The sequence below is a fragment of the Palaemon carinicauda genome, chromosome 33 (genome assembly GCF_036898095.1).
Source record: "Palaemon carinicauda isolate YSFRI2023 chromosome 33, ASM3689809v2, whole genome shotgun sequence".
NCBI classification, from domain to species: domain Eukaryota; kingdom Metazoa; phylum Arthropoda; class Malacostraca; order Decapoda; family Palaemonidae; genus Palaemon; species Palaemon carinicauda.
In genome coordinates, this window is record NC_090757.1 from 24,728,561 (window position 1) to 24,740,770 (window position 12,210).

Here is a 12,210-nt window from a genome sequence, read left to right on the forward strand (position 1 = left end):
GTCAAATGGTTCGAAGAAAGTCTGTTCTTGCCTGACTTTTGGGGGCGAGGCCTCATTGTCCACAAACCTTATACATTTGTGGCTGACTCCACCTCTTCGAACTGTTTGACAAGCATGCGCGACAACCGGGTTTCATGAACTTTTCGTCTGTGTAAACCCTGCTGTATATTCTTGTTTCAGTGCGAACGCCAGTTGGACCCCATCATAACACAAAGGCTGGAGTACAAACACAGACTTTGGCTTTCCCTGATGGCCCTAAAGTCATAACACAACCTGCACAAGGTCCTCCTCTAGCATTAACACAGATCTCTGGCTTAGCAAGCGTTCCTACACAGAAGACACAAGTCAGTGCTCATGTTGTACAGCATCCACAGGCTGGAAATGTCCAGCACAGACCTGGTATGGTTTAGTTTTTCTTGTCAGTCTTTTTGTTTCTTTTTAGACACTTTAAAAGTAGATGCACCTTTCATTGATAATTTTTTTCTAAATCCTCTTTTGAGAAATGTGATTTCATATACTTGTACATTTAGTGTTTATTACTTTGTGAAAGCATTGTAGTTGACTGAGATATGTGTGTATCATTAAAACAGGAAGTAATGTTGTAGGTAGGGTTATGGGAGGACCCACTATTCCTGTGGCCAAAGTGATGCCACAGCAGGCGTCCAGCCAAAGTCAAGGCTCAGTGTCAGTATCAGCATCATCCAGAGTCTCTCATGGCCAAGTTCGAGCACAATCTCCAGGACAAGCAGTGGAACCACAGCCTGCCCACACAAGTGTTTTCTTACAGCGAACTATTCCAGGTATGAGTTTGAGAAACTTACAGGCTATCCATATTAAACTCTAGGTTGCAGGATTTAATTGTGATTTTGGATGGTTTGATGGTGGTTTAAAGTTTTTGTTTGGTTTATTAAGATATTTGAATTACTTACCAGGGTTTCTTGTTTTCTAGTACAGAATTGTGATGTGTATTTTCTATTCCGTAACTGGGATGCAAACCGGTGCTATTTAATAGGGGGTATTACTTTCGGCGAAGCTGAAAGGACGAGCCATTAAAATTTAGTGAGGGTTAACTACCCATCCTGCTAGTAAGCGAGGGTAGAGGGGGTTAGCTTGCTACCCCTCCGACTTGCACACCTGTGATTGAGCTCACTTTGCTTTTGGCTCGGATGAGGAGTGGTTGTCACCGCTCTTCCTCCTCGCCTTTTTTTGTACTGCCATATGTTTATATATATTGTATATATATATATATATATATATATATATGTGTGTGTGTGTATATATATATATATATATATATATATATATATATATATATATATATATATATATATATATATATATATATATATATATATATATATGGATAAAGGAGAAACAGCTGGCAGGAGATAGCGGGACTGAGACGATCATATGTGAAAAGGCCAGCAGAATCAATGATGACTTGAAAGGGTAGCAAGCAGCTGAAAGAGGGGAGACTTCAATGACAGTGGAAACCTTCAAAACCAGTCGTGGCTGGGTGGATAATTTAAAAAAACGGATTGGGATAGACTCGGTTGTGAGGCATGGGGAGCAGCAAGTTCTGACACGGAAGCTGCGGCAGACTTCGTCACAACCTTTGTCTCGGTTATTGCCCGACATGCCTCCATCCCCCAACAAGCCTTCTACTGGGATGAAACCGCTCTTTGTTCCGACACGGAGTACTTACCTCGAACTACTTTCTTGGAGTATCTGGGATTTCCTCCCTAACCGACCAAAAATTTTGCGCAGTTTCCCCTATCTCCGTTTTCCCTTGTCGGGTCCTTCCGTGGCGGATGGATACGTGCCCTGAGGCAACCCGGGGTCAGCGCGCAAGAATGCGCTACTGTGTCGCCAGTAAGCATCTGGTCGCGGCGTAGATAACATCTCGCCGCTCTCTCTCATCCCGTCAGACCCACCATTGTGTTACACGTGTTCCCTTTGTGCTTTCCCGTTCATATCCTTTCCTTGTGTTACTTGTGTTGCTTGTGTATTCCTGTATGGAATCCCAACGTCATTGTCCCGGGCCCAAGGCCGGTAAGTCATGTGGGGCATGGCTCTCTAAGTCAAGCGTCGATCCTCGTGTAGTGGCAGTGTGTGCTCGCCTGCCTCCGCGTGTCCGGAGTGTGCGTCCTGGCCGGAGCTGCAGTGGACTTTGTTCGGAATAAAGAAGAAGAAGGCGTCGAAGCGGTTGCCTAGGAAGACTGGTATTGGTTTGCCGTTGACATCTCCGTCAGCTCCTTCGGAGAGTTTCTCCTTCCCCTTCCCCTACCCAGAGTAGGGGTCGAGGTAAGTCTGTTGCGGGGAAACAGCCCATTGCTGTTCCCATGGGTCTGATTTCATTGATTCTAATTGCATCATGCCTACACAGACGAGTGGGGAGTCTGCTGTTGTGACTGAAGTGCTTTCCGTAGACGAGTTTTTGGTGCCCGCAGGACCCGTCTCGAGTGAAAACCCGGTGTGGGGGAGGTCAGGAACACCAGCTCCTTCCCCCCCATCGTGGAAGTGTTTTTCAGGAACAGCGGTTTCCGGGGGCGATTGAGACAGAGAAAGGCAAGCCACGTGCTCTTCGGACTCCGACTTCATTGTGTGGACGGCGCCAAGGACGCCCTTCAGGTCACCCATGCGGCAGGAAGAAGAGTTCTCTGGCTGGTTTGCCTCATGTGGGTCACTACGTACGCCCCCCGCGCCTTCGGTCGCGCTACCGCCTGACTTCATGGAACTTGTCATCCTGGTAGCACAATTGCAAGCCCCCAGGTTGGTGGCAGAAGACTCAGAGGACTCGGATAGCTCCTCTTCATCTTCCTCGGACGTTACCTCATCCTCCAGCTCGTCATCGTCGGAAGACTCCAGCGACCGGGAGATGAGGAAAAAGAGAAAGAAGTCGAGCTCGAACTCAGGCCCGTCAAGGAAAAAGGCCAAGGTTACGAGGAAGAAGTGTTCCAGAAAGAAGAGGGCTAAAGTGGCTTTTCCCCCTTGTGGGTCGAACAGGGCTCTTTCAGCTCCAGTGCCTGCCTCGGCGGCTGCTGGAGCCGCTTCCGTGCCCTTTCCCAGTGTCTCTTCGGCTCCGTCCACGCTTCGGATGCAGCCGTTGCCACACTTTAACTTTCCCTTGCCCGGCAAGTCATCGGCTCCATACGTTCAGCGGAGGCAGCCGCTGGCTCAGGCCGGCAACATTGCTCCCACACCCAAAGTCTCACCGGCTCCATCCAGGCATCGGATGCAGCCTGCTGGTACAGCAGGGCAGTCACTCCACGGATTCCCCCGGGAGGGGGTAGACCCATGAAGGCTCCATCCGTGATGGAGGCAGCCGCTCCATCGAGCTGGCCGGATGTCAGGGATACGGCCGTCCCCACGGATCCATCCGTGATCGAGGATACAGCCGACATGGAGGATCAAGTGGTAGAGGGCTTATTAGATACTGGCGAATGTTCTCCCGATGTAGTATCCTCCTATAGGAAGGTGTTGTCACTGATTCAGCACCCACAGGCTAGACGAGCCAGAACCGTCCTCAGAGCAGGCCTGGCTTTCGGGTTTGGGAAGGATGGTGGATAACCCAGTACAACAGAAACCATCCTTGACCCTACCTCTGGCTCCGGACGTGGCCCTGGGCATGGACCACGTCGACCAGTTTGTCTCGGGGCACAAGAACTCAATCAGAGCCCAAGGGTCCTTCGAGCTCCTGCCTGGACTGAGGACCTAGAAGAAATTTTATGTGCCAGACGGACGGCCTGCGGGGCCTCGGACTTTGGAAGAAGCCGTCGCGACTCTGAGCCAGGGCAGTACGGATGACAGGAGCCTTACTGCCCCAGTGGTCTTCTCTCAGGCGGAGGCCGCTATGATGGAGGAAACATCGCAGGACATCAAAAACGTGGCCTCGTGGCGGGGCTGGTGGGCATGCGCCTTAGCAGGTTTCCAGCTCTCCCACGATCTCTCGGTGCCAGAGAATCAAGCTCTACTACATGAACTCGTACGTTCGGGGGGCAAAGCCATGAAGTTTCTTACGTTCCAGTCCCTGACCCAGACAGCAAACTGGGTATTAAGGAGGAGAGATACGGTGCTTAACAGGCTCCCCCGTACACTCCCCGAACGTGAGGCAAAATTCCTGAGAAATGCTCCGATGGGGGGTGAGACACTGTTCCCCCTTCAGATGGTAGCAGAAACTATGGAGAGAGTGGGGAAACTTAGACTTGGCGGAGCCCAGACAGCCAACGGCAAGACGTCCTCCCCATAGAAGACCGTCTGTGGACGGGGCCTACCCGCCTACGCCACCAGCTAGACAGGAGGCCTCCTCTCCTTCCTGGCATCAGTCCCTGCAGCCCTCCCGCAGAAGTGGTACCCCAACCCAAGCCTCCTTTAGACAGAAATACGCGGGCTCGAGACGAGGCCGCTCAAACCGTCTCCCCAGAAAGAGATAGGAAGGGAGGCCCCCTACACCTTCCCACGCCACAGGTGGGCCGATGCCTCAAACACTATTGGCAAGCATGGCGGGACAACGGTGCAGACCTGGATTTTAACTATAAATAAAGGGCTAATTTATTCTAGTAAATGTCCAAAAATGAATTGCCTTGGAGAATATATCCCAATAGAAAGAATGTGCTTTTGATAGAAATATGATTTTATCTTGTGTTTTAGAGATCTGCATAATTGCTAAATGATTGTTATTGGAATACTTAAATTTTACACACAAATAAACTTATTTTTATAAGTTGCTTAATTACAAAAGAAAGTAGCAAAAAAAAGATGGAAGTCTGACTGCAAATTAATTACTAATGCCATATCTTCATCAGTAGGATCTTGTCAGTATTGTAGAAATTCTTATTACAGGGTAAGAGGGAGAAGTGTAAAACTTTAAAAGGTGGGAGATTCGAGTGAAGAACTGAACTGAAAACCAACTTAAGCGGAAATGAAAGTGGTGACGAATGAAAATTAAGGGAAAGATACTATAAAAAAGTGGCCTTTTAGTTGTGGAAAAAATGTTTGGGTGACTAATGAAGTAACCGGCTTAGGAAATCAAAGTTTAGGATGACAAGAGTATAGGACAAGTGTGTGAGTCCATATTTCATGCTTTAGCTCCGGAATGGAAAAGCCGACTTTAAAACTGTGATTATGATGGGGAGATGAATTTAATGAAAAATTGTTTTAAGGGTATTCCTTGAATGAGTCTATTAGTAATACCAGGGCAACATCCACAATTGTGGAAGTTATAAGGTTTTGAAAGTACCCAAATATAAAGTAGCAATCAATAAGGAAGGGAAAGATATTGCTAGACTACTGCTTTACAAGAGTATCCCATCAGCAAATACCTAGTATCTGATGATCCTTTACTATATGCAACTGATGTAAGGCTGTATATAAGATTCAAAGTACACATAGTGAACTTAAGGTTCTTAATTAAAACCATACATTTTTATTTTTTATATTGGAAGGCTCAGGAGTGACTGTGACAAGTGGAGTGCCAGCAACCCAAGGAGAAAGAGTTGTCACCACCATGTCCCAGTACAGCATTGCTCCACAGTTTTATTATGAACAAGGCCAAAATCCATATCAGGTAAGATGTCCTGTTTCTGTTAATGAAGGATAGTCCAGACTTTCATCCCTAAAGATAGTGATATGATTTGATCATAAGTTTGTTTTGAATATGGTTGGGTAGTTGCCTATCTTTGTACTACTGTATCTAAAATGTAATTCCTGGGTTTATTTTACTTATGCACCATACAATATATTTTTCCAGTATGTCCCAGCTAATGTACAAGGAGCACCATTGAGGGTGGCACCTAATGCAACAAATTCTGCTGTTGGAGGAGGAGTTTGTGGTTCAGTTCAAGGTGGAGAGTGTCCTCAATCTCAGGGTACGATATCTGCCCCTTCAGCTAAGCCTAATGCATCGCCAAGACCATCAATACTTCGTAAGAGGCCAGATAATGATGGGTAAGTTTTATTTATTTTTTTTCAATTCATCAAGAAAATGAGGCATAATGCTCAAAATGAAATAACTCAAGATGTGAAAAAAGTATTGTGCTCTCATTTGGGCCCTAGATGCACCCACTACAGTATTTAGCAATAGCCTTTCTCTGATTTCCTTCTTCCCAATAACATTGTTGCTGTCAAACCTTTTCAACTTTAACTAAAGTGCTAAATGGGCTACTTATCCCCAGTACTTGATCATACAAGTCAAATTCCATAAGTCCTTTTTTTTATAATTAATTGCCTTTAGATGAAAATTTTTAAAAGTAATTATTATTTAAATTTTAGTTCAATTGCACTTTATTATATCAAAGAATATCTAAGTTTTATTAAAATCTTTAGCATACTTGCCACAGGATTGACATTAGCAAGTGATCAACACCTATTGCCTATACATTATTCTACACACAAGAGCATTTACACTTTTGATCAGAGATCTAAAAATTCTAAATCATATACTCTGAAGATGATCAAAGCATAACCCAACCACTTTGAACAAAATACTATAATTTACCATTGTTTCTATGAACCTTTCCAGGCATTCATATTGCATCTTTGAAGCTGGTTAAATCTCGACATCAATCCTTAAAGATCTCCCAATTTCTTTCAAATGTAATAGCGTAGCCCTTCTGGTGTAGTTTTAAGACAGTATGGTTGTCCTTCGGGGAGAAGGACACTCCAAAATTAAACCTTTGTTCTCTAGTCTTGGGTAGTGCCATAGCCTCTGTACTATGGCCTTCCACTGTTTTGGGTTAGAGTTCTCTTGCTTGAGGGTACACTTGGGCAGACTACTCTTTTGTTAAAGTTATAGTTTTTACAGGAAATATTTATTTTTAAACATCTGACTTACCCGGTGGATATATATATAGCTTAAGTCCCTGACGTCACGGCAGAAATTCAAAACTTGCGGCAATCGCAAATTGAGTAGCCAGGTGTACCACCAGTGAGCCCTCATGCGACGGTACTTAGAACCACTCCCTGTATTTCAGATTTTCCATGCTCATAGGTCTCTAGAGGGGAGGAGGGACTCCTTTGGAGTGTCATCCTGATATTCTGCTGTACACAGACGCATTGGAGGGAGGACCAGACCACTTCAGGTTGCTGGTTCGTAGTATAGTTCCTGCACAACAACCTGTTGGCACTGCAAGCATTCCAACAATGCTTGATATATCACTCGGTGGCTTTGATGAGTGACTACACGACCCTAATGGTTTATGTCAATAAGCAGGGAGGTACCGGTTTACAGCACCTCTGCAAGTTAGCAAAGTAGACTCACACATAGGTGCTCAACAAAGTAGGGTAACTGACAATAAGATTCATTTAGGGCAAGAGGAATGAAATCGCTGACAAGCTCAGTTGCTAGGGACAAGTCTTAGGAGCTTAATGGTTCCTTTGTGCTTTCATGCTCATGTGGCAAAAAAGCTTTTGACACTGGGGTTCCCCGTTTTCTGCTCTCACATACTCGACTTGTTAGTAGCTCTAAAGGGTGCCTTTCAACGTTTGTGGAACAATGAAGCACAATGATTTGGATCAAGACTTGCTTCAAAATCGTAGTCCAAGACAAGGTTTAAGCTTTAAAGGTTACTCATGAATGATAGAGGTAAGGGACAATGACAATGCCATAGAGACTGACCATAGATACATATGATCAGTGTCCAAACCCCCTCTCTACATGAGCAAAGATTATGGAGGTCCAGGTACGGTAATGGCTGCTGATGACTCGCTCGGTAAGAATAAAGTGGCATACACTACAAGAAACTGTTGAACTTGAATGGGTGGAACTCAAATCGAGCTGATTGCCCGGCAAGGATGTGGTTTTCAGTATGCAACAGCATTAGTACGAATTAGTACATCTGTGTTAAAGAGGGTCTAAGATCTAAACAGGACCCTGAATTGCCAGCCATTTTTTAAATCTGAAGAACAATTTTTTTAATATCCATAATGAAGTTGGAGAATTGAAGTGTTATTGGCTAGGAAGTAGCCTTTGCATTTCTTATCAGATATGTTTTTTTATGAGGATTACTTGGTATTGGGTGCACTGAGAAGTTACAGTTTGTTGGGTACTAAAGTGAATATAATGTTCTTGTAATTTGGAAAAGAATAATGGTATATCAATTCTCAGACCTTGTATTCCTTTGTGTTGATATTGCATTTTGTCCTAATGGATATATATTTAGTATGGTATTAGAATTTTTATGTTCAGGGATTATTAAGTAATTATGTAAGACTTTAAACTTATTTTAGCTAGCGATTAGTCACTGGTAAAATTAGAGGAGTCTTGGTAATTGGTGTGTGTTTAAAATGTTAGATTACTTAATTCTTTCAATCATATCAATACCACCTCCATTAGTGTGTGTGATTCAAGTAAACTAAATCTTAATGATAAATGTCATTTCCATACTCATTTGTTCATATCCCCCCTTCGGCCTTCCCACCGAGTAGTGATGTCTAGCAGCAGAATAGGCAACATTGTGATAGGTTAACCCAAATAGTTATAAATACCATACACTACCATATAATTTCAATACAGTACTCTGCCAGAGGGAGAAATGCTATTACAATTAAAGAAAATGGAAAATTTTCAGATGTGGAGATTAGGCATCAACATCTAACCAGCTTTGAGAAGGAAGCAGTATTAACGTCTGGCAAGTACAGAAGGATAAAATTCTCTTATTATAATGCCTTTAATCGTTGCTATTGACGTATGGTTGAGACTTTTAATCTGTTCCATTTTGCATATGGGAGTGAAAGTAAATTTCATTTAATCAGTGTTAGAATATTAGAACATCTGTTCACAAGATAAAAAAAAACAATAATGCTTAGATTTTTGTTGTTTAAGTTTAGAGGTCGGTGACAGCACTTTACAATCTGTAACTTTGCCGTAGTCTAAAGCCTTAAACATGTCCGACATCAACTATACATACTTGCTAAAGATCAGGGAAAGGATAACTTATTTTATACAGAGCACAGTCTTATTACTGTGTAGGTTACATAACTCAAAGCAAATTATAATATAATGAAATTGCCCTGGCAACAAGGACTCATGCTTACATGTTTGAACAAGCATACATTGGTCGTGCTTGCTTCAGCATCCACTAGGTCTTGCCTTCTAATTGGATTCTTCAGCTGGTACTGCTAGCTTATAATGATATTTTCCCTTAAAACAAGAAATACCATTTTCTTTCCCTGCTATAGATTTGGGCCTCAAGTGAAGTTATGGGACGGTGAAACTTTTAATGGCAATAAATGAGTGGTTTGGGCATACCAAAGTCGAGTGTGTGTGATGAATACTGAAATTCAATTTTGTTTTTACAGAACACCATTGAAAGCTGTCAAAAACTTGACTTCGACCCTCTCCCTTCCGATGCCATCTCCCCCATCTCCTAAACGTCCAGACTCTAGAGGGAATGGTAATGCGTCATCAGGTTCTACTACCATATCGGCCAATTCATCACCAGGTAATATGTTAAACACTATTATTATATCAATGTTAAAACTAGGTCACTTTAAAATTACAATGCTTCCTAATTACTGTAGAGAAGGAGCCCAGAGTAGTTTGATTACAAGAATGAGCTACCAAGTGGAAACATTTTGGGCCATCAAACATATGCAGAAATGGCCATCTGCCGGGGTGTGAAGGAGCATGGATGCCTCCGAAGTATTTCATCCATAAGAAATTTTTAAGCCTAAAATTTTGCTCATTTTCAAAATTTGAACAGAGGTGCAAGGCTAATCTTGTATATTAGAGCTTGACTGTGGAAAGCTTTTATTCAGTAAACTATTCCCCAAAAGGCCTCACTTAACTTGTTCAAGTTGTGTTTGTAATTTTGATATAAATAGCAAGGAGAAACTAGGAATATTTTACTGAACTACACTTATCATAACATTAGTCTTTCCTCTGTATCCTAATTTTGAAAATGAGAGAAATATTGGACTTTTTAAGTTTCTTATGGATAAAATTCTTTTGGGACATCCTTTGCAGCATTGCCAACCCAGCGGATGCCCCTTTTCTACATATTTCTGATGACCCCAAATATTACTACTATCAGTTGTTGGTATTTTGTTTGCATAACCAATAGTGTTTGTCCTAAAGATTTGTTCTTAAATTAAAATTAAAAATGAAGCAAGATGAAGTTGAAAAAAGGTGAATAGGTAAGTGAAAAAGAGAACAGAGAAATTGTAAGGCAAGTACTTGGGTAAAAACTGTATATTAGTAGAAGACAGTTCAATTCTTGGTTGGGATGTCATTAACAGAAACGTAATTCCTCTAAAATCTTTTTATGAAGCTAAGTATTGCTATACATTTATATATTTCATGTTAATTTAGGAAATTTGCTCCTGCTAAATCTACAAACTTGAAAGAAGAAAACATTTTAGATTATTTCTGTAATTGACTGACTTTAAAGAAAACTTTTTAGATAATTTCAATACTTGTAGATTTAGAGGGGATAATTGTAATTACTTCCTTACACAGAATCAAGCTATATTTTAACTGGAATACACACACTCACACTTAAATATTGTGTATCGTGTAATGCTAGAAGTATTGTTCATTTGTGTTAAAATGGTTTCAAGTTATTTATATGCATGGAATGCCTAACACTTTGCACTTATGAACAGTAGTGTCTTTCTTTCTTTTGTTGAAATCTTATGCTGTTTATATCTAGAGATAAAACTTTCTTCCCTGTAGAATAGCTGTTGATGTCACTCCCTTGTACAACTTACTTGTAATGCTCCTCATACATATTGTATATGTAAAAGTGGTTGGATTATGTGGGATTTATTTCTATGAATCTCCTGTGATGTTCATTTTCTTTCTCTGGAAGCTTATAATGATACATACATACATACATACATACATACATATACCAAGGCACTTCCCCCAATTTTGGGGGGTAGCCGACATCAACAACTGAAAAAAAAAGGGGGGGGGACCTCTACTCTCTACATTCCTCCAGCCTAACAAGGGACTCAACCGAGTTCAGCTGGTACTGCTAGCTTATAATGATATTTTCCCTTAAAACAAGAAATACCATTTTCTTTCCCTGCTATAGATTTGGGCCTCAAGTGAAGTTATGGGACGGTGAAACTTTTAATGGCAATAAATTAGTGGTTTGGGCATACCATACTATTTTTTCTTTAGACTGCTTTTAAAAATGTCATATCCTTAACTTGTTAGTAATTACTGTCCCCTCTCCATCAGAATGTGGGAGTTAGCAATATGAACATCAGGGAAGGTTCATAAAAATGAACAGAATTTTGATGATAGAATTTTTTATTTTCATAGTCACCTGATGGTCATAATCATGCCCTTCCGCCTCCCCATTGACTGTGATGTTAAGGAATAGGGAATGCTTTTGACTTTGAAACTGAAGAATAGGATACTCTATATTGTACTTCTTACCATTAACTGCTAGGTTGTTTTATAATTTTACTAGTGGCATGTATCTACTGAAAAGATAGAAAATGGGAAAATATTTTGAAATCATCACCATCATATCTTAAGGAACCATTGTCGAACCCATAGAAGGCTATTGAAGTTCCATTGATTTAACTGCCCAATTAGGGAGATAATTGTATTTTCACAACTTAATCATGGCTGGAATAAAACTTGTAGAATACTATGTAGTATTTAGCCTTGTGATGGAGAAGGCATTACTGTACTATTAGAATTAACTGCATACCTAGTATTATGAGCAGGACATTACTGTCTGGGAAGATCTCAATGCAAAGGATGGTCAGTTATTAAAAATCTTGTGGAACATGCATAAGGAACTTATTGAATGACAGTGCTAGAAATTGATATCTAGATCAGGAATAAGAAATTTAATTGACAGCAAGTTCTTGTCCAACAAATTAAGATGAAATTTAGCAACTGAAGACCAGACACGAGAATAATACTTAAATCAAGGCAAAATTAAAGAATTAAAACACTAATTCAGAATAGATTGATCACCAAAAATTTTAAGACTCAATAAGCTAATTTTTGTATAATTAAAATGACAGATGTTGAGTTTGGACATGAAATCATTTTTAAGATATTAAGAGATACTTTAGTCACTTTTGACATGACCAAATTAGTGTATCATTAGAAATTGTGCTTAAAAAATTTCCTATTTTGTAAAAGGTAAATTATTGCCATATACATTTTCATGCATGATGGTCAGTAGTAAAAAAAAACATTCATTTAGCTCCTTGCGTAATTAGAGTATTTGTAAAGTTACTTTA

General features: G+C 41.1%; 1 protein-coding gene across 5 annotated transcripts in view; it reads left to right on the forward strand.

The window, feature by feature from the left end:
* Nucleotides 1–12,210, forward strand: part of Sap130 (Sin3A-associated protein 130) — a 43,672-nt gene that overhangs the window by 15,170 nt on the left and 16,292 nt on the right. For 4 of the 5 annotated variants that reach the window (XM_068356871.1, XM_068356872.1, XM_068356876.1 and 1 more), the window contains exons 9-13: nucleotides 181–399; nucleotides 591–800; nucleotides 5,445–5,566; nucleotides 5,750–5,946; nucleotides 9,298–9,440. In XM_068356871.1, coding sequence (XP_068212972.1) covers nucleotides 181–399; nucleotides 591–800; nucleotides 5,445–5,566; nucleotides 5,750–5,946; nucleotides 9,298–9,440 — 891 coding nt within the window. The remainder of the gene's footprint in view (nucleotides 1–180; nucleotides 400–590; nucleotides 801–5,444; nucleotides 5,567–5,749; nucleotides 5,947–9,297; nucleotides 9,441–12,210) is intronic. The other variant, XM_068356873.1, reaches the window with a different exon arrangement.